The sequence below is a fragment of the Salmo salar genome, unplaced genomic scaffold (assembly GCF_905237065.1).
Source record: "Salmo salar unplaced genomic scaffold, Ssal_v3.1, whole genome shotgun sequence".
In the NCBI taxonomy this organism is placed as follows: Eukaryota; Metazoa; Chordata; class Actinopteri; order Salmoniformes; family Salmonidae; genus Salmo; species Salmo salar.
In genome coordinates this window covers 57,501-78,934 of record NW_025550924.1, presented here as the reverse complement: position 1 = coordinate 78,934, position 21,434 = coordinate 57,501, and the positions used below count along the sequence as shown (strand labels likewise).

The window sequence follows — 21,434 nt, the reverse complement described above, 5'->3', positions numbered from 1 at the left end:
GGAGTGTCCCCCCCCTCCCCATACGGTTGGGAGTGTCCCCCCCATACGGTTGGGAGTGTCCCCCTCGCCCATACGGTTGGGAGTGTCCCCCCTCGCCCATACGGTTGGGAGTGTCCCCCTCGCCCATACGGTTGGGAGTGCCCCCCCCATACGGTTGGGAGTGTCCCCCCCATACGGTTGGGAGTGTCTCCCCCCCCCATACGGTTGGGAGTGTCCCCCTCGCCCATACGGTTGGGAGTGTCCCCCCCTCCCCATACGGTTGGGAGTGTCCCCCCCTCCCCATACGGTTGGGAGTGTCCCCCCCTCCCCATACGGTTGGGAGTGTCCCCCCTCCCCATACGGTTGGGAGTGTCCCCCCCTCCCCATACGGTTGGGAGTGTCCCCCCCTCCCCATACGGTTGGGAGTGTCCCCCCCTCCCCATACGGTTGGGAGTGTCCCCCCCTCCCCATACGGTTGGGAGTGTCCCCCCCTCCCCATACGGTTGGGAGTGTCCCCCCTCCCCATACGGTTGGGAGTGTCCCCCCCTCCCCATACGGTTGGGAGTGTCCCCCCTCCCCATACGGTTGGGAGTGTCCCCCCTCCCCATACGGTTGGGAGTGTCGTCCCCCCCCATACGGTTGGGAGTGTCGTCCCCCCCCCCATACGGTTGGGAGTGTCGTCCCCCCCATACGGTTGGGAGTGTCCCCCCCCATACGGTTGGGAGTGTCCCCCCTCGCCCATACGGTTGGGAGTGTCCCCCCCTCGCCCATACGGTTGGGAGTGTCCCCCTCGCCCATACGGTTGGGAGTGCCCCCCCATACGGTTGGGAGTGTCCCCCCCCCATACGGTTGGGAGTGTCCCCCCCCCCATACGGTTGGGAGTGTCCCCCCTCGCCCATACGGTTGGGAGTGTCCCCCCTCGCCCATACGGTTGGGAGTGTCCCCCCCCTCCCCATACGGTTGGGAGTGTCCCCCCCTCCCATACGGTTGGGAGTGTCCCCCCTCCCCATACGGTTGGGAGTGTCCCCCCCCTCCCCATACGGTTGGGAGTGTCCCCCCCTCCCCATACGGTTGGGAGTGTCCCCCCCTCCCCATACGGTTGGGAGTGTCCCCCCCTCCCCATACGGTTGGGAGTGTCCCCCCCCCCCATACGGTTGGGAGTGTCCCCCCCCGCCCATACGGTTGGGAGTGTCGTCCCCCCCATACGGTTGGGAGTGTCCCCCCCCATACGGTTGGGAGTGTCCCCCCATACGGTTGGGAGTGTCCCCCCCATATGGTTAATGTTCTTGTCTTTATCCTCTGAAGAAAGACACATTAAAAGATTCAAGATGGACTTGTTGTTCCTCTTTAGTGCATTTAACTATATGGGAAGGTTGAAACCAACCCTCGGACTCGGGAGGTTAAAACCAACCCTCGGGCTCGGGGAGGTTAAAACCAACCCTCGGGCTCGGGAAGGTTAAAACCAACCCTCGGACTCGGGAAGGTTAAAACCAACCCTCGGACTCGGGAAGGTTAAAACCAACCCTCGGACTCGGGAAGGTTAAAACCAACCTCGGACTCGGGAAGGTTAAAACCAACCCTCGGACTCGGGAAGGTTAAAACCAACCCTCGGGCTCGGGGAAGGTTAAAACCAACCCTCGGACTCGGGGAAGGTTAAAACCAACCCTCGGGCTCGGGAAGGTTAAAACCAACCCTCGGACTCGGGGAAGGTTAAAACCAACCCTCGGACTCGGGGAAGGTTAAAACCAACCCTCGGACTCGGGGAAGGTTAAAACCAACCCTCGGACTCGGGAAGGTTAAAACCAACCCTCGGACTCGGGAAGGTTAAAACCAACCCTCGGACTCGGGGAAGGTTAAAACCAACCCTCGGACTCGGGGAAGGTTAAAACCAACCCTCGGACTCGGGAAGGTTGAAACCAACCCTCGGACTCGGGGAAGGATAAAACCAACCCTCGGACTCGGGGAAGGTGGGAAAACTTTCCTTTTTATTCTGTGAGTTTTATTTGTCCATATAAAGTATGTCATGACTCTGGATATTTATTTAAACAATGTCTTCGGTGGGTTAATCGGTATTACACAGAATAAGTATATAAACTTTGGGAGCCATGCCATTCTGAAGAGGTTTATTATCCCTGTTAGATTTATGGGAAGATGCAGATAGTGAAGGAAGTGTAGTTGGTATAGACCCTCCTCCTCCTCCTCCTCCTCCCATCACCTCTGTATTAACAGCCTGGGGAGAGATGGTGAAGGAGGTGTAGTTGGTATAGACCCCTCCTCCTCCCATCACCTCTGTATTAACAGCCTGGGGAGAGATGGTGAAGGAGGTGTAGTTGGTATAGACCCTCCTCCTCCTCCCATCACCTCTGTATTAACAGCCTGGGGAGAGATAGTGAAGGAGGTGTAGTTGGTATAGACCCTCCTCCTCCTCCCATCACCTCTGTATTAACAGCCTGGGGAGAGATGGTGAAGGAAGTGTAGTTGGTATAGACCCTCCTCCTCCTCCTCCACCTCTGTATTAACAGCCTGGGGAGAGATGGTGAAGGAGGTGTAGTTGGTATAGACCCTCCTCCTCCTCCTCCCATCACCTCTGTATTAACAGCCTGGGGAGAGATAGTGAAGGAAGTGTAGTTGGTATAGACCCTCCTCCTCCTCCCATCACCTCTGTATTAACAGCCTGGGGAGAGATAGTGAAGTGCTTCTTCATCAATACTAGCTTTGGATAGGCTAGGATATAATTGTACATTTTAGTCATTTAGCAGACGCTCTTATCCAGAGCGACTTACAGTAGTGAATGCATACATTTCATTTCATGCATTATTTTTGTACTGGCCCCCCGTGGGAATTGAACCCACAACCCTGGCGTTGCACACACCATGCTGGCGTTGCAAACACCATGCTCTACCAACTGAGCCACAGGGAAGAATATGATTATAGAGCTGGGATAAACGGCCAAAATATCATATCACAATATTTTCCTCATTTTGGACAGTGTTTTAATGTTTTTTTATATAGTAAAGGTTGTGAATGTGCTTTATGAGTACTGACTGATCCTGGTGGAAACACACATATACACTCTACGTGATTCCAGTGGTCTTTCTCCGTGCTGATAGCCAGTCTGGGGAATGTTTATACCAGTCTGGATATTCTGACCACTAACCAGTCTGGGGGATGTTTCTACCAGTCTGGATATTCTGACCACTAACCAGTCTGGATATTCTGACCACTAGCCAGTCTGGATATTCTGACCACTAACCAGTCTGGGGGATGTTTCTACCAGTCTGGATATTCTGACCACTAACCAGTCTGTGGGATGTTTCTACCAGTCTGGATATTCTGACCACTAGCCAGTCTGTGGAATGTTTCTACCAGTCTGGATATTCTGACCACTAACCAGTCTGGATATTCTGACCAGTCTGTGGAATGTTTCTACCAGTCTGGATATGCTGACCACTAGCCAGTCTGTGGAATGTTTCTACCAGTCTGGATATTCTGACCACTAGCCAGTCTGTGGAATGTTTCTACCAGTCTGGATATTCTGACCACTAACCAGTCTGTGGGATGTTTCTACCAGTATGGATATTCTGACCACTAGCCAGTCTGGATATTCTGACCACTAGCCAGTCTGTGGAATGTTTCTACCAGTCTGGATATTCTGACCACTAACCAGTCTGTGGGATGTTTCTACCAGTCTGGATATTCTGACCACTAACCAGTCTGGATATTCTAAGCCTATTAGACCACTAGCCAGTCTGGATATTCTGACCACTAACCAGTCTGGGGGATGTTTCTACCAGTCTGGATATTCTGACCACTAACCAGTCTGGTTGGGATGTTTAGACCTACCAGTCTGGATATTCTGACCACTAGCCAGTCTGTGGAATGTTTCTACCAGTCTGGATATTCTGACCACTAACCAGTCTGGATATTCTGACCAGTCTGTGGAATGTTTCTACCAGTCTGGATATGCTGACCACTAGCCAGTCTGTGGAATGTTTCTACCAGTCTGGATATTCTGACCACTAGCCAGTCTGTGGAATGTTTCTACCAGTCTGGATATTCTGACCACTAACCAGTCTGTGGGATGTTTCTACCAGTATGGATATTCTGACCACTAGCCAGTCTGGATATTCTGACCACTAGCCAGTCTGTGGAATGTTTCTACCAGTCTGGATATTCTGACCACTAGCCAGTCTGTGGGATGTTTCTACCAGTCTGGATATTCTGACCACTAACCAGTCTGTGGAATGTTTCTACCAGTCTGGATATTCTGACCAGTCTGTGGAATGTTTCTACCAGTCTGGATATTCTGACCATCTTATGTTTCTACCAGTCTGGATATTCTGACCAGTCTGTGGAATGTTTCTACCAGTCTGGATATTCTGACCACTAACCAGTCTGTGGAATGTTTCTACCAGTCTGGATATTCTGACCACTAACCAGTCTGTGGAATGTTTCTACTAGTCTGAATATTCTGACCAGCTTAATGTCTCTCTGTACCTGTTTCTACCAGTCTGGATATTCTGACCACTAGCCAGTCTGTGGAATGTTTCTACCAGTCTGGATATTCTGACCACTAGCCAGTCTGTGGGATGTTTCTACCAGTCTGGATATTCTGACCACTAACCAGTCTGTGGAATGTTTCTACCAGTCTGGATATTCTGACCAGTCTGTGGAATGTTTCTACCAGTCTGGATATTCTGACCAGTCTGTGGAATGTTTCTACCAGTCTGGATATTCTGACCAGTCTGTGGAATGTTTCTACCAGTCTGGATATTCTGACCACTAACCAGTCTGTGGAATGTTTCTACCAGTCTGGATATTCTGACCACTAACCAGTCTGTGGAATGTTTCTACTAGTCTGAATATTCTGACCAGTCTGTGAAATGTCTCTACTAGTCTGGATATTCTGACCAGTCTGTGGAATGTTTCTACCAGTCTGGATATTCTGACCACTAACCAGTCTGTGGAATGTTTCTACCAGTCTGGATATTCTGACCACTAACCAGTCTGTGGAATGTTTCTACCAGTCTGAATATTCTGACCAGTCTGTTTCTCTACTAGTCTGGATATTCTGACCACTGTATTTCTACCAGTCTGGATATTCTGACCACTAACCAGTCTGTGGAATGTTTCTACCAGTCTGGATATTCTGACCACTAACCAGTCTGTGGAATGTTTCTACCAGTCTGGATATTCTGACCACTAGCCAGTCTGTGGAATGTTTCTACCAGTCTGGATATTCTGACCACTAGCCAGTCTGGATATTCTGACCACTAACCAGTCTGGATATTCTGACCACTAGCCAGTCTGTGGAATGTTTCTACCAGTCTGGATATTCTGACCACTAGCCAGTCTGTGGAATGTTTCTACCAGTCTGGATATTCTGACCACTAGCCAGTCTGTGGAATTTTTCTACCAGTCTGGATATTCTGACCACTAGCCAGTCTGAATATTCTAAGACCTGTATTAGTAATGACCACTAACCAGTCTGGATATTCTGACCACTAACCAGTCTGGATATTCTGACCACTAACCAGTCTGAATATTCTAAGACCTGTATTAGTAATGACCACTAACCAGTCTGGATATTCTGACCACTAACCAGTCTGGATATTCTGACCACTAACCAGTCTGAATATTCTGACCACTAACCAGTCTGAATATTCTAAGACCTGTATTAGTAATGACCACTAACCAGTCTGGATATTCTGACCACTAACCAGTCTGGATATTCTGACCACTAACCAGTCTGAATATTCTGACCACTAACCAGTCTGGATATTCTGACCACTAACCAGTCTGGATATTCTAAGACCTGTATTAGTAATGACCACTAACCAGTCTGGATATTCTGACCACTAACCAGTCTGGATATTCTAAGACCTGTATTAGTGATGACCACTAACCAGTCTGGATATTCTAAGACCTGTATTAGCGATGACCACTAACCAGTCTGGATATTCTGACCACTAACCAGTCTGTGGAATGTTTCTACTAGTCTGGATATTCTGACCACTAGCCAGTCTGTGGAATGTTTCTACTAGTCTGGATATTCTGACCACTTACCAGTCTGGATATTCTGACCACTAGCCAGTCTGTGGGATGTTTCTACCAGTCTGGATATTCTGACCACTAGCCAGTCTGTGGGATGTTTCTACCAGTCTGGATATTCTGACCACTAACCAGTCTGTGGAATGTTTCTACCAGTCTGGATATTCTGACCACTAGCCAGTCTGTGGAATGTTTCTACTAGTCTGGATATTCTGACCACTAGCCAGTCTGTGGAATGTTTCTACTAGTCTGGATATTCTGACCACTAGCCAGTCTGTGGAATGTTTCTACCAGTCTGGATATTCTGACCACTAACCAGTCTGGATATTCTGACCACTAACCAGTCTGTGGAATGTTTCTACCAGTCTGGATATTCTGACCACTAACCAGTCTGTGGAATGTTTCTACTAGTCTGGATATTCTGACCACTAACCAGTCTGCATATTCTGACCACTAACCAGTCTGAATATTCTAAGACCTGTATTAGTAATGACCACTAACCAGTCTGGATATTCTGACCACTAACCAGTCTGGATATTCTAAGACCTGTATTAGTAATGACCACTAACCAGTCTGGATAATCTGACCACTAACCAGTCTGTGGAATGTTTCTACCGGTCTGGATATTCTAAGACCTGTATTAGTGATGACCACTAACCAGTCTGGATATTCTGACCACTAACCAGTCTGGATATTCTGACCACTAACCAGTCTGGATATTCTAAGACCTGTATTAGTAATGACCACTAACCAGTCTGGATATTCTGAGACCTGTATTAGTAATGACCACTAACCAGTCTGAATATTCTATGACCTGTATTAGCGATGACCACTAACCAGTCTGGATATTCTGACCACTAGCCAGTCTGTGGAATGTTTCTACCAGTCTGGATATTCTGACCACTAGCCAGTCTGTGGAATGTTTCTACCAGTCTGGATATTCTAAGACCTGTATTAGTATACACTAACCAGTCTGGATATTCTAAGACCTGTATTAGTGATACCACGAACCAGTCTGGATATTCTGACCACTAACCAGTCTGGATATTCTCCTAGACCACTAACCAGTCTGGATATTCTGACCACTAACCAGTCTGGATATTCCGACCACTAACCAGTCTGGATATTCTGACCTGTATTAGTTGACCACTAACCAGTCTGGATATTCTAACCTGTTTGACCACTAACCAGTCTGTGGAATGTTTCTACCAGTCTGGATATTCTGACCACTAACCAGTCTGGATATTCTGACCACTAACCAGTCTGGATATTCTGACCACTAACCAGTCTGGATATTCTGACCACTAACCAGTCTGGATATTCTGACCACTAACCAGTCTGGATATTCTGACCACTAACCAGTCTGGATATTCTGACCACTAACCAGTCTGGATATTCTGACCACTAACCAGTCTGGATATTCTGACCACTAACCAGTCTGTGGAATGTTTTCACATGTTGTTTATTGTCACATGACCAATTTCCAGTGTAAACACTTCACTTCCTTGTCTGTCCTTTACATATTGATTATGGATATGAGAATGTAAACAAAACCATATATTCTTAGATGACATGTCAGCACATTTGAGATATCAGCTGATGTAAGAAGGGCTATATAAATAAATGAGATTTGATGACCTTGTTTTGCCAAGTAACAGATAAGCATAGCATATATATCCATAGACATTTTATACAATTAAAGGGTAGGAAGTATGGGTTCTAGCAAGGACCGGGCCGTTAGGGACCTGATTGATTGGTGTGTAGTCAGTATGGGTTCTACCAAGGACCGGGCCGTTAGGACCTGATTGATTGGTGTGTAGTCAGTATGGGTTCTACCAAGGACCGGGCCGTTAGGGACCTGATTGATTGATGTGTAGTCAGTCAGTATGGGTTCTACCAAGGACCGGGCCGTTAGGACCTGATTGATTGGTGTGTAGTCAGTATGGGTTCTACCAAGGACCGGGCCGTTAGGACCTGATTGATTGATGTGTAGTCAGTCAGTATGGGTTCTACCAAGGACCGGGCCGTTAGGGACCTGATTGATTAGTGTGTAGTCAGGTGGGTTCTACCAAGGACCGGGCCGTTAGGACCTGATTGATTGGTGTGTAGTCAGTATGGGTTCTACCAAGGACCGGGCCGTTAGGACCTGATTGATTGGTGTGTAGTCAGTATGGGTTCTACCAAGGACCGGGCCGTTAGGACCTGATTGATTGGTGTGTAGTCAGTCAGTATGGGTTCTACCAAGGACCGGGCCGTTAGGGACCTGATTGATTGGTGTGCAGTCAGTATGGGTTCTACCAAGGACCGGGCCGTTAGGACCTGATTGATTGGTGTGTAGTCAGTGTATGGGTTCTACCAAGGACCGGGCCGTTAGGGACCTGATTGATTGGTGTGTAGTCAGTCAGTAGGGTTCTACCAAGGACCGGGCCGTTAGGGACCTGATTGATTGGTGTGTAGTCAGTCAGTATGGGTTCTACCAAGGACCGGGCCGTTAGGGACCTGATTGATTGGTGTGTAGTCAGTCAGTATGGGTTCTACCAAGGACCGGGCCGTTAGGACCTGATTGATTGGTGTGTAGTCAGTCAGTATGGGTTCTACCAAGGACCGGGCCGTTAGGGACCTGATTGATTAGTGTGTAGTCAGGTGGGTTCTACCAAGGACCGGGCCGTTAGGACCTGATTGATTGGTGTGTAGTCAGTCAGTATGGGTTCTACCAAGGACCGGGCCGTTAGGGACCTGATTGATTGGTGTGTAGTCAGGTGGGTTTATCCACCATGTCCAGAGTTCATTATAGGAGATGAAGTTGACTCAGCAGAATGTTACTGTGGTCTTGACCCATGACTGCCGATGTGGAGGTAATATGGGCACCACAACAGACCCAGCCACAAATACCAGTATATTGGACGAGGCAACAACATGATTTGGGTTTAACAGAATAATGAGCTTTGAAAAGGAACATTTTCACAGGAGAGTTTAAAAAAAAAAAGTTTTATACGACATGTTACACTGTGTATAGAGTCCAAAAAAAAATGAAAACATGCAAAAAGTCTTCCAATCTAGCATTTTAAAGAACCATTTTTAACTACAGGATTTTGTTAAGGAACTTCACAGGTCTAATCTTCATGGATATGACTTTCACAGAGTAGAAGGTCTTCCATCCCCTCCAGTTGACCCCCATCTGTGAGTTCAGTCCCCACGTATAAAGACCGTTTGGGTTTGAGAGGTAACAGTCGTTGAACCAATAACCTCCGACTGCGCTGACTGCGCAGTTGGTCTCGTGGGCGTCCTGGTCTCTGTCGAAGGTGGGGAACTTCATACCGCTGTGATGGGTGAGAGAGTCCCCTTGGTTCAAGCGGGAAACGCAGGTCAGATGTTAAAGAACCGATTTACCACATAGGCTACTGCCCAGAGACCTCTGTCAAAAATCAGTCTACAATGTCTCAATGTGATCTAGGACCAGGTCGTCGTCGTCGTCCCCCCCCCCCCATCCGTTCTACGTAGTACTCTTCATTATGATCTCTAATAAACTGATCCCAGATCAGCTGTATTCACTAGAAATCAAACAGAACCGAATGAGGGGACCTAGCTGAACTCTGGACTAATGAATACAGCCCAGATGTTTCTCTAATGAAGTTGAACTGTTCTCACCTGCTCCTCCATCTTTAAAGCCAGTAACCTGAAGTTTGTAGCCGTCCAGTTCAGGATCTGTGACTTCGGGAGAGATGGCGAAGGAGGCGTAGAAAGCGTATGCTCTCTGTCCGTCGAAGTCCTCCATGTCCACCCTCAACTCGTACGTCTTTTTCAGGGTCAGGAGGTAGATGGTGTCCAGACCTGCATCGAACAGACGAGAGGTGAACCTTTTTTTACAACAGAGGTATTCACCTTTTACCCCCCCCCCCCCGACCAGGTTCAGAGCCTGCTGGTTTTCTCTTCTACCTGGTAATTAATATCACCCACCTGGTGTCTAAACCAGTCCTCTTCTACCTGGTAATTAATATCACCCACCTGGTGTCTAAACCAGTCCTCTTCTACCTGGTAATTAATATCACCCACCTGGTGTCTAAACCAGTCCTCTTCTACCTGGTAATTAATATCACCCACCTGGTGTCTAAACCAGTCCTCTTCTACCTGGTAATTAATATCACCCACCTGGTGTCTAAACCAGTCCTCTACTACCTGGTAATTAATATCACCCACCTGCTGTCTAAACCAGTCCTCTACTACCTGGTAATTAATATCACCCACCTGGTGTCTAAACCAGTCCTCTTCTACCTGGTAATTAATATCACCCACCTGGTGTCTAAACCAGTCCTCTTCTACCTGGTAATTAATATCACCCACCTGGTGTCTAAACCAGTCCTCTTCTACCTGGTAATTAATATCACCCACCTGGTGTCTAAACCAGTCCTCTACTACCTGGTAATTAATATCACCCACCTGGTGTCTAAACCAGTCCTCTTCTACCTGGTAATTAATATCACCCACCTGGTGTCTAAACCAGTCCTCTTCTACCTGGTAATTAATATCACCCACCTGGTGTCTAAACCAGTCCTCTTCTACCTGGTAATTAATAACACCCACCTGGTGTCTAAACCAGTCCTCTTCTACCTGGTAATTAATATCACCCACCTGGTGTCTAAACCAGTCCTCTTCTACCTGGTAATTAATATCACCTACCTGGTGTCTCGGGTCTAAACCAGTCCTCTTCTACCTGGCAATTAATATCACCCACCTGGTGTCTAAACCAGTCCTCTTCTACCTGGCAATTAATATCACCCACCTGGTGTCTAAACCAGTCCTCTTCTACCTGGTAATTAATATCACCCACCTGGTGTCTAAACCAGTCCTCTTCTACCTGGTAATTAATATCACCCACCTGGTGTCTAAACCAGTCCTCTTCTACCTGGTAATTAATATCACCCACCTGCTGTCTAAACCAGTCCTCTTCTACCTGGTAATTAATATCACCCACCTGGTGTCTAAACCAGTCCTCTACTACCTGGTAATTAATATCACCCACCTGGTGTCTAAACCAGTCCTCTTCTACCTGGTAATTAATATCACCCATCTGGTGTCTAAACCAGTCCTCTTCTACCTGGCAATTAATATCACCCACCTGGTGTCTAAACCAGTCCTCTTCTACCTGGTAATTAATATCACCCACCTGGTGTCTAAACCAGTCCTCTTCTACCTGGTAATTAATATCACCCACCTGGTGTCTAAACCAGTCCTCTTCTACCTGGTAATTAATATCACCCACCTGGTGTCTAAACCAGTCCTCTTCTACCTGGTAATTAATATCACCCACCTGGTGTCTAAACCAGTCCTATTCTACCTGGTAATTAATATCACCCACCTGGTGTCTAAACCAGTCCTCTACTACCTGGTAATTAATATCACCCACCTGGTGTCTAAACCAGTCCTCTTCTACCTGGTAATTAATATCACCCATCTGGTGTCTAAACCAGTCCTCTACTACCTGGTAATTAACATCACCCACCTGGTGTCTAAACCAGTCCTCTTCTACCTGGTAATTAATATCACCCACCTGGTGTCTAAACCAGTCCTCTACTACCTGGTAATTAATATCACCCACCTGGTGTCTAAACCAGTCCTCTTCTACCTGGTAATTAATATCACCCACCTGGTGTCTAAACCAGTCCTCTTCTACCTGGTAATTAATATCACCCACCTGGTGTCTAAACCAGTCCTCTTCTACCTGGTAATTAATATCACCCACCTGGTGTCTAAACCAGTCCTCTACTACCTGGTAATTAATATCACCCACCTGGTGTCTCAGGTCTAAACCCGTCCTCTTCTACCTGGTAATTAATATCACCCACCTGGTGTCTAAACCAGTCCTCTTCTACCTGGTAATTAATATCACCTACCTGGTGTCTCGGGTCTAAACCAGTCCTCTTCTACCTGGCAATTAATATCACCCACCTGGTGTCTAAACCAGTCCTCTTCTACCTGGCAATTAATATCACCCACCTGGTGTCTAAACCAGTCCTCTTCTACCTGGTAATTAATATCACCCACCTGGTGTCTAAACCAGTCCTCTTCTACCTGGTAATTAATATCACCCACCTGGTGTCTAAACCAGTCCTCTTCTACCTGGTAATTAATATCACCCACCTGCTGTCTAAACCAGTCCTCTTCTACCTGGTAATTAATATCACCCACCTGGTGTCTAAACCAGTCCTCTACTACCTGGTAATTAATATCACCCACCTGGTGTCTAAACCAGTCCTCTTCTACCTGGTAATTAATATCACCCACCTGGTGTCTAAACCAGTCCTCTTCTACCTGGTAATTAATATCACCCACCTGGTGTCTAAACCAGTCCTCTTCTACCTGGCAATTAATATCACCCACCTGGTGTCTAAACCAGTCCTCTTCTACCTGGTAATTAATATCACCCACCTGGTGTCTAAACCAGTCCTCTTCTACCTGGTAATTAATATCACCCACCTGGTGTCTAAACCAGTCCTCTTCTACCTGGTAATTAATATCACCCACCTGGTGTCTAAACCAGTCCTCTTCTACCTGGTAATTAATATCACCCACCTGGTGTCTAAACCAGTCCTATTCTACCTGGTAATTAATATCACCCACCTGGTGTCTAAACCAGTCCTCTACTACCTGGTAATTAATATCACCCACCTGGTGTCTAAACCAGTCCTCTTCTACCTGGTAATTAATATCACCCATCTGGTGTCTAAACCAGTCCTCTACTACCTGGTAATTAACATCACCCACCTGGTGTCTAAACCAGTCCTCTTCTACCTGGTAATTAATATCACCCACCTGGTGTCTAAACCAGTCCTCTACTACCTGGTAATTAATATCACCCACCTGGTGTCTAAACCAGTCCTCTTCTACCTGGTAATTAATATCACCCACCTGGTGTCTAAACCAGTCCTCTTCTACCTGGTAATTAATATCACCCACCTGGTGTCTAAACCAGTCCTCTTCTACCTGGTAATTAATATCACCCACCTGGTGTCTAAACCAGTCCTCTACTACCTGGTAATTAATATCACCCACCTGGTGTCTCAGGTCTAAACCCGTCCTCTTCTACCTGGTAATTAATATCACCCACCTGGTGTCTAAACCAGTCCTCTTCTACCTGGTAATTAATATCACCCACCTGGTGTCTAAACCAGTCCTCTACTACCTGGTAATTAATATCACCCACCTGGTGTCTCAGGTCTAAACCAGTCCTCTTCTACCTGGTAATTAATATCACCCACCTGGTGTCTAAACCAGTCCTCTTCTACCTGGTAATTAATATCACCCACCTGGTGTCTCAGGTCTAAACCAGTCCTCTTCTACCTGGTAATTAATATCACCCACCTGGTGTCTAAACCAGTCCTCCTCTACCTGGTAATTAATATCACCCACCTGGTGTCTAAACCAGTCCTCTTCTACCTGGTAATTAATATCACCCACCTGGTGTCTAAACCAGTCCTCTTCTACCTGGTAATTAATATCACCCACCTGGTGTCTAAACCAGTCCTCTTCTACCTGGTAATTAATATCACCCACCTGGTGTCTAAACCAGTCCTCTTCTACCTGGTAATTAATATCACCCACCTGGTGTCTAAACCAGTCCTCTACTACCTGGTAATTAATATCACCCACCTGGTGTCTAAACCAGTCCTCTACTACCTGGTAATTAATATCACCCACCTGGTGTCTAAACCAGTCCTCTTCTACCTGGTAATTAATATCACCCACCTGGTGTCTAAACCAGTCCTCTTCTACCTGGTAATTAATATCACCCACCTGGTGTCTAAACCAGTCCTCTTCTACCTGGTAATTAATATCACCCACCTGGTGTCTAAACCAGTCCTCTTCTACCTGGTAATTAATATCACCCACCTGGTGTCTAAACCAGTCCTCTACTACCTGGTAATTAATATCACCCACCTGGTGTCTCAGGTCTAAACCAGTCCTCTTCTACCTGGTAATTAATATCACCCACCTGGTGTCTAAACCAGTCCTCTTCTACCTGGTAATTAATATCACCCACCTGGTGTCTCAGGTCTAAACCAGTCCTCTTCTACCTGGTAATTAATATCACCCACCTGGTGTCTAAACCAGTCCTCTTCTACCTGGTAATTAATATCACCCACCTGGTGTCTAAACCAGTCCTCCTCTACCTGGTAATTAATATCACCCACCTGGTGTCTAAACCAGTCCTCTTCTACCTGGTAATTAATATCACCCACCTGGTGTCTAAACCAGTCCTCTTCTACCTGGTAATTAATATCACCCACCTGGTGTCTAAACCAGTCCTCTTCTACCTGGTAATTAATATCACCCACCTGGTGTCTAAACCAGTCCTCTTCTACCTGGTAATTAATATCACCCACCTGGTGTCTAAACCAGTCCTCTTCTACCTGGTAATTAATATCACCCACCTGGTGTCTAAACCAGTCCTCTTCTACCTGGTAATTAATATCACCCACCTGGTGTCTCAGGTCGAAACCAGTCCTCTTCTACCTGGTAATTAATATCACCCACCTGGTGTCTCAGGTCGAAACCAGTCCTCTTCTACCTGGTAATTAATATCACCCACCTGGTGTCTAAACCAGTCCTCTACTACCTGGTAATTAATATCACCCACCTGGTGTCTAAACCAGTCCTCTTCTACCTGGTAATTAATATCACCCACCTGGTGTCTAAACCAGTCCTCTTCTACCTGGTAATTAATATCACCCACCTGGTGTCTAAACCAGTCCCCTTCTACCTGGTAATTAATATCACCCACCTGGTGTCTAAACCAGTCCTCTTCTACCTGGTAATTAATATCACCCACCTGGTGTCTAAACCAGTCCTCTTCTACCTGGTAATTAATATCACCCACCTGGTGTCTAAACCAGTCCTCTACTACCTGGTAATTAATATCACCCACCTGGTGTCTCTCTAAACCAGTCCTCTTCTACCTGGTAATTAATATCACCCACCTGGTGTCTAAACCAGTCCTCTTCTACCTGGTAATTAATATCACCCACCTGGTGTCTCAGGTCTAAACCAGTCCTCTTCTACCTGGTAATTAATATCACCCACCTGGTGTCTAAACCAGTCCTCTTCTACCTGGTAATTAATATCACCCACCTGGTGTCTAAACCAGTCCTCTTCTACCTGGTAATTAATATCACCCACCTGGTGTCTAAACCAGTCCTCTTCTACCTGGTAATTAATATCACCCACCTGGTGTCTAAACCAGTCCTCTTCTACCTGGTAATTAATATCACCCACCTGGTGTCTAAACCAGTCCTCTACTACCTGGTAATTAATATCACCCACCTGGTGTCTAAACCAGTCCTCTACTACCTGGTAATTAATATCACCCACCTGGTGTCTAAACCAGTCCTCTTCTACCTGGTAATTAATATCACCCACCTGGTGTCTAAACCAGTCCTCTTCTACCTGGTAATTAATATCACCCACCTGGTGTCTAAACCAGTCCTCTTCTACCTGGTAATTAATATCACCCACCTGGTGTCTAAACCAGTCCTCTACTACCTGGTAATTAATATCACCCACCTGGTGTCTCAGGTCTAAACCAGTCCTCTTCTACCTGGTAATTAATATCACCCACCTGGTGTCTAAACCAGTCCTCTTCTACCTGGTAATTAATATCACCCACCTGGTGTCTCAGGTCTAAACCAGTCCTATTCTACCTGGTAATTAATATCACCCACCTGGTGTCTAAACCAGTCCTCTTCTACCTGGTAATTAATATCACCCACCTGGTGTCTCAGGTCGAAACCAGTCCTCTTCTACCTGGTAATTAATATCACCCACCTGGTGTCTAAACCAGTCCTCTACTACCTGGTAATTAATATCACCCACCTGGTGTCTAAACCAGTCCTCTACTACCTGGTAATTAATATCACCCACCTGGTGTCTAAACCAGTCCTCTTCTACCTGGTAATTAATATCACCCACCTGGTGTCTAAACCAGTCCTCTTCTACCTGGTAATTAATATCACCCACCTGGTGTCTAAACCAGTCCTCTTCTACCTGGTAATTAATATCACCCACCTGGTGTCTAAACCAGTCCTCTTCTACCTGGTAATTAATATCACCCACCTGGTGTCTCAGGTCGAAACCAGTCCCTGATGAAGAGGAACAATGTGAGAAATGTAGTGGCGCTGGCGTCGAGGTCCAGAGTTAAGTTTAAAAGGATCTCTATTTCTATCATACAGAAAGTAATGTCTTCGTTCAGCACAGAAAGAGATGTCACAAAAAAAGCTTACTTCATTTTTTTTTTTTTGTGTATATACTGTACCAGTCAAAAGTTTGGCACTGTTGGAAAATAAATTCCAGTTGAAGCTGGTTGAGAGAATGCCAAGCGTGTACAAAGCTGTCATCAAGGCAAAAGGATGGCTGCTTTGAAGAATCTCCTTGAAAAGGCTTTTTGAAATAAGTCCTTACCCAGCCAGTACTCTCCTGCTGCATGTCCAAAGCCGTTCTTGTACTGGTCCCATCCTCTGTAGAAGTTCACTGTTCCATCCATCCTCCTCTGGAACACCTGGAGGGAGGGAGGGAGGGGAGGGGGAAGAGAGAGGAGGGGGAGGGGGAGAGGAGGGAAGGGGGAGAGGAGGGAGGGAGGGGGAGGGAAGAGAGAGGAGGAGGGGGGAGAGAGAGGAGGGGGGGGAGAGAGAGGAGGGGGGAAGAGAGAGGAGGAGGGAGGGGGAGGAGGGAGGAGGGAAGAGGGAGGGGGGAAGAGAGAGGAGGGGGGAGAGAGAGGAGGAGGGGGAGGAGGGGAAGAGGGAGGGGGGTGAAGGAGAGGAGAAAGTGTAAGCATCTAGGCCATGTCGTCAAGTGCTGACTCAGAGTTCAGTACCAACAGTTGATCAGACCTCCTTATCTGGCTGAATACTGTTGATCAGACCTCCTTATCTGGCAGAATACTGTTGATCAGACCTCCTTATCTGGCAGAATACTGTTGATCAGACCTCCTTATCTGGCAGAATACTGTTGATCAGACCTCCTTATCTGGCAGAATACTGTTGATCAGACCTCCTTATCTGGCAGAATACTGTTGATCAGACCTCCTTATCTGGCAGAATACTGTTGATCAGACCTCCTTATCTGGCAGAATACTGTTGATCAGACCTCCTTATCTGGCAGAATACTGTTGATCAGACCTCCTTATCTGGCAGAATACTGTTGATCAGACCTCCTTATCTGGCAGAATACTGTTGATCAGACCTCCTTATCTGGCAGAATACTGTTGATCAGACCTCCTTATCTGGCAGAATACTGTTGATCAGACCTCCTTATCTGGCAGAATACTGTTGATCAGACCTCCTTATCTGGCAGAATACTGTTGATCAGACCTCCTTATCTGGCAGAATACTGTTGATCAGACCTCCTTATCTGGCAGAATACTGTTGATCAGACCTCCGGCAGATCGTTGATAGACCTCCTTATCTGGCAGAATACTGTTGATCAGACCTCCTTATCTGGCAGAATACTGTTGATCAGACCTCCTTATCTGGCAGAATACTGTTGATCAGACCTCCTTATCTGGCAGAATACTGTTGATCAGACCTCCTTATCTGGCAGAATACTGTTGATCAGACCTCCTTATCTGGCAGAATACTGTTGATCAGACCTCTAATCTGGCAGAATACTGTGGTCTTAAAATACTTCAACAAGATCAGTGAATGTCGATGTAGCATGTTGATGCTGACTCTAGTGTGGTCTGGAGGGGCTGACTCTAGTGTGGTCTGGAGGGGCTGACTCTAGTGTGGTCTGGAGGGGCTGACTCTAGTGTGGTCTGGAGGGGCTGACTCTAGTGTGGTCCGGAGGGGCTGACTCTAGTGTGGTCTGGAGGGGCTGACTCTAGTGTGGTCTGGAGGGGCTGACTCTAGTGTGGTCTGGAGGGGCTGACTCTAGTGTGGTCCGGAGGGGCTGAGGCTGACTCTAGTGTGGTCCGGAGGGGCTGACTCTAGTGTGGTCCGGAGGGGCCGACTCTAGTGTGGTCCGGAGGGGTCGAGGCTGACTAGTGTGGTCCGGAGGGGCGAGGCTGACTCTAGTGTGGTCCGGAGGGGCTCGAGGCTGACTCTAGTGTGGTCCGGAGGGGTCGAGGCTGACTAGTGTGGTCCGGAGGGGCTGACTCTAGTGTGGTCCGGAGGGGCTGACTCTAGTGTGGTCCGGAGGGGTCGAGGCTGACTAGTGTGGTCCGGAGGGGTCGAGGCTGACTCTAGTGTGGTCCGGAGGGGCTGACTCTAGTGTGGTCCGGAGGGGTCGAGGCTGACTAGTGTGGTCCGGAGGGGTCGAGGCTGACTAGTGTGGTCTGGAGGGGTCGAGGCTGACTAGTGTGGTCCGGAGGGGTCGAGGCTGACTCTAGTGTGGTCCGGAGGGGTCGAGGCTGACTCTAGTGTGGTCCGGAGGGGTCGAGGCTGACTCTAGTGTGGTCTGGAGGGGTCGAGGCTGACTCTAGTGTGGTCCGGAGGGGTCGAGGCTGACTCTAGTGTGGTCCGGAGGGGTCGAGGCTGACTCTAGTGTGGTCCGGAGGGGTCGAGGCTGACTCTAGTGTGGTCCGGAGGGGCTGACTCTAGTGTGGTCCGGAGGGGCTGACTCTAGTGTGGTCCGGAGGGGCTGACTCTAGTGTGGTCCGGAGGGGCTGACTCTAGTGTGGTCCGGAGGGGCTGACTCTAGTGTGGTCCGGAGGGGCAGCTGACTCTAGTGTGGTCCGGAGGGGCGAGGCTGACTCTAGTGTGGTCCGGAGGGGCTGACTCTAGTGTGGTCCGGAGGGCCTGACTCTAGTGTGGTCCGGAGGGCCTGACTCTAGTGTGGTCCGGAGGGGCTGACTCTAGTGTGGTCCGGAGGGGCTGACTCTAGTGTGGTCCGGAGGGGCTGACTCTAGTGTGGTCCGGAGGGGCTGACTCTAGTGTGGTCCGGAGGGGCTGACTCTAGTGTGGTCCGGAGGGGCTGACTCAGTGTGGTCCGGAGGGTGGGCTGACTCTAGTGTGGTCCGGAGGGGTCGGGCTGACTCAGTGTGGTCCGGAGGGGCTGACTCTAGTGTGGTCCGGAGGGGTCGAGGCTGACTAGTGTGGTCCGGAGGGGTCGAGGCTGACTCTAGTGTGGTCCGGAGGGGTCGAGGCTGACTCTAGTGTGGTCCGGAGGGGTCGAGGCTGACTCTAGTGTGGTCCGGAGGGGTCGAGGCTGACTCTAGTGTGGTCCGGCGGCGTCGAGGCTGACTCTACTATGGTCTGAACACTGGTTATGTACTCTGTTAAATAGTTTCCTTCCAGGTAGCCTACTCACGGTCCATTTCCCTCCGTCGGTATCCATATCACAGTAGACGTAGCGAGGAGAGTTGGGTCCAGCAGGGTAGATCCTGTAGACGCCGCTGGCCTTGGATCCGTCGTTGTAGATATCAGCACAGTCCAGAGGCTGGAACATCAAGCCTTAAGAATGAACTGTTACTGCCAGCAGCAACACGTGGAGAAACTTCAGGGTCTGAAACATGAGATATTATCACAGAGAGAGTCTGTTAAATTATCTTCTTTTATGTAATTCTATGTTTTCATTTTCTGCTCATTATATGGAAATGCAGGTCTGGTTACATATAACAGTGTTTAGTGTGGTACATTTATGCCGTTGTAAAATGTAGCCTAAAAACTCACGTTCATTGTTGGATCGGTAAGCGGTCTTTTTTTCCCCAGTTGGTTTTCAGCCGGACAAGCAAATAATCTGATTGTGACTCTTATCCGTCCTTTTGTGTACTTTTTAGAAGGGGTGGGTTGATCGTGATTGGCTGATTTTTATTATCAGGGTTTCACAATATGGACATTTCCACTTCTGTAATTCCCTGGACTCTTGTCTTTTTAAACCCAGTTGTTCTTCTATCCATGTAGTCTAAGTTGTGTCTGTTACACCAAAACAGGTGTGGACTCTACCTTTCTGCTCATATTTTCTTAGTCAATTGTTGAATGTTGTCTACACGGTCCCGTTTCCCTCCCGTCAGATTTCCCTATCGCGGTCCCGTTTCCCTCCCGTCAGGTTCCCTATCGCGGTCCCGTTTCCCCTCCCGTCAGGTTCCCTGTCGCGGTCCCGTTTCCCCTCCCGTCAGGTTCCCTATCGCGGTCCCGTTTCCCCTCCCGTCAGGTTCCCTATCGCGGTCCCGTTTCCCCTCCCGTCAGGTTCCCTATCGCGGTCCCGTTTTCCCTCCCGTCAGGTTCCCTATCGCGGTCCCGTTTCCCCTCCCGTCAGGTTCCCTATCGCGGTCCCGTTTCCCTCCCGTCAGGTTCCCTATCGCGGTCCCGTTTCCCTCCCGTCAGGTTCCCTGTCGCGGTCCCGTTTCCCTCCCGTCAGGTTCCCTATCGCGGTCCCGTTTCCCCTCCCGTCAGGTTCCCTATCGCGGTCCCGTTTCCCTCCCGTCAGGTTCCCTGTCGCGGTCCCGTTTCCCTCCCGTCAGGTTCCCTATCGCGGTCCCGTTTCCTTCCCGTCAGGTTCCCTGTCGCGGTCCCGTTTCCCTCCCGTCAGGTTCCCTATTGCGGTCCCGTTTCCCTCCCGTCAGGTTCCCTATCGCGGTCCCGTTTCCCTCCCGTCAGGTTCCCTATCGCTGTCCCGTTTCCCCTCCCGTCAGGTTCCCTATCGCGGTCCCGTTTCCCCTCCCGTCAGGTTCCCTATCGCGGTCCCGTTTCCCTCCAGTCAGGTTCCCAGTCCGTTAGTCTCTATAAAGGCTGTTAACAGATGCAGTAGAAGAATGAAGGTGGACGGTATGATTTTAAAGTTCTCCTCAAGGGGGGGTCTTCGCTTCAGTTTCTAAACATCCTGACACTGTTTCCAACATTTCAATTTTTTTTATTAAAAATGTATATGTACTCTGCATATCTCTTTTATTAAATTTAACTAGGCAAGTCGGTTAAGAACAAATTCTTATTTAGGCTGTTCAGGGGCAGAACGCCAGATTTTTACCTTGTCATCTCGGGGATTCGATCTTGCAACCTTTCGGTTACTAGTCCAACGCTCTAACCACTAGGCTACGCTGCCGCCCCTTTCTGTTCTGGACTCGTTAGATAGCTGGCGAGACTAACTTACCCCAAACAAATTGTAGATGACATGGCTAATTGAGTGACTCTCAGTTATAATGATAGAATATTAAATATTTATGGGGCACCACTTGCATGTTCTTAGTCAGGTAGTCCTTACACACCATAGAGAATGATAGAGGCCTCTAGTGGCCAGAAGGTGGTATTAAGGCCTTATACACACCATAGAGAATGATAGAGGCCTCTAGTGGCCAGAAGGTGGTATTAAGGCCTTATACACACCATAGAGAATGATAGAGGCCTCTAGTGGCCAGAAGGTGGTATTAAGGCCTTATACACACCATAGAGAATGATAGAGGCCTCTAGTGGCCAGAAGGT

At 48.2% G+C, this 21,434-nt stretch overlaps 2 protein-coding genes across 2 annotated transcripts in view; one reads left to right on the top strand and one right to left on the bottom strand.

Annotated features, from left to right (window-relative positions):
- The window catches only part of LOC106594004 (uncharacterized protein KIAA0930 homolog), a 95,180-nt gene that overhangs the window by 31,601 nt on the left and 42,145 nt on the right, over positions 1-21,434 (top strand). The window lies entirely within an intron of this gene.
- LOC106596262 (microfibril-associated glycoprotein 4) lies at positions 7,476-19,778 on the bottom strand. The gene is made up of 6 exons (XM_045714036.1): positions 19,689-19,778; positions 19,327-19,521; positions 16,483-16,579; positions 9,679-9,861; positions 8,651-9,372; positions 7,476-8,349 (listed from the first exon to the last, which is right to left on the bottom strand). The coding sequence occupies exons 2-5, from the start codon at positions 19,462-19,464 to the stop codon at positions 9,113-9,115; spliced, it is 678 nt and encodes a 225-aa protein (XP_045569992.1). The 5' UTR covers positions 19,465-19,521; positions 19,689-19,778; the 3' UTR covers positions 7,476-8,349; positions 8,651-9,112.

What these genes read in the sequence shown, in the direction of transcription:
- LOC106596262 (XM_045714036.1), bottom strand. Translation starts at nt 19,464, where the DNA reads ATGTTCCAGCCTCTGGACTGTGCTGATATCTACAACGACGGATCCAAG. An exon ending in AGCAGGAGAGTACTGGCTGG is followed by an intron (nt 9,862 to 16,482) that starts GTAAGGACTTAT and finishes TGTTCGATGCAG; the next exon opens with GTCTGGACACCATCTACCTC. An exon ending in CTTTAAAGATGGAGGAGCAG is followed by an intron (nt 9,373 to 9,678) that starts GTGAGAACAGTT and finishes GCTTGAACCAAG; the next exon opens with GGGACTCTCTCACCCATCAC.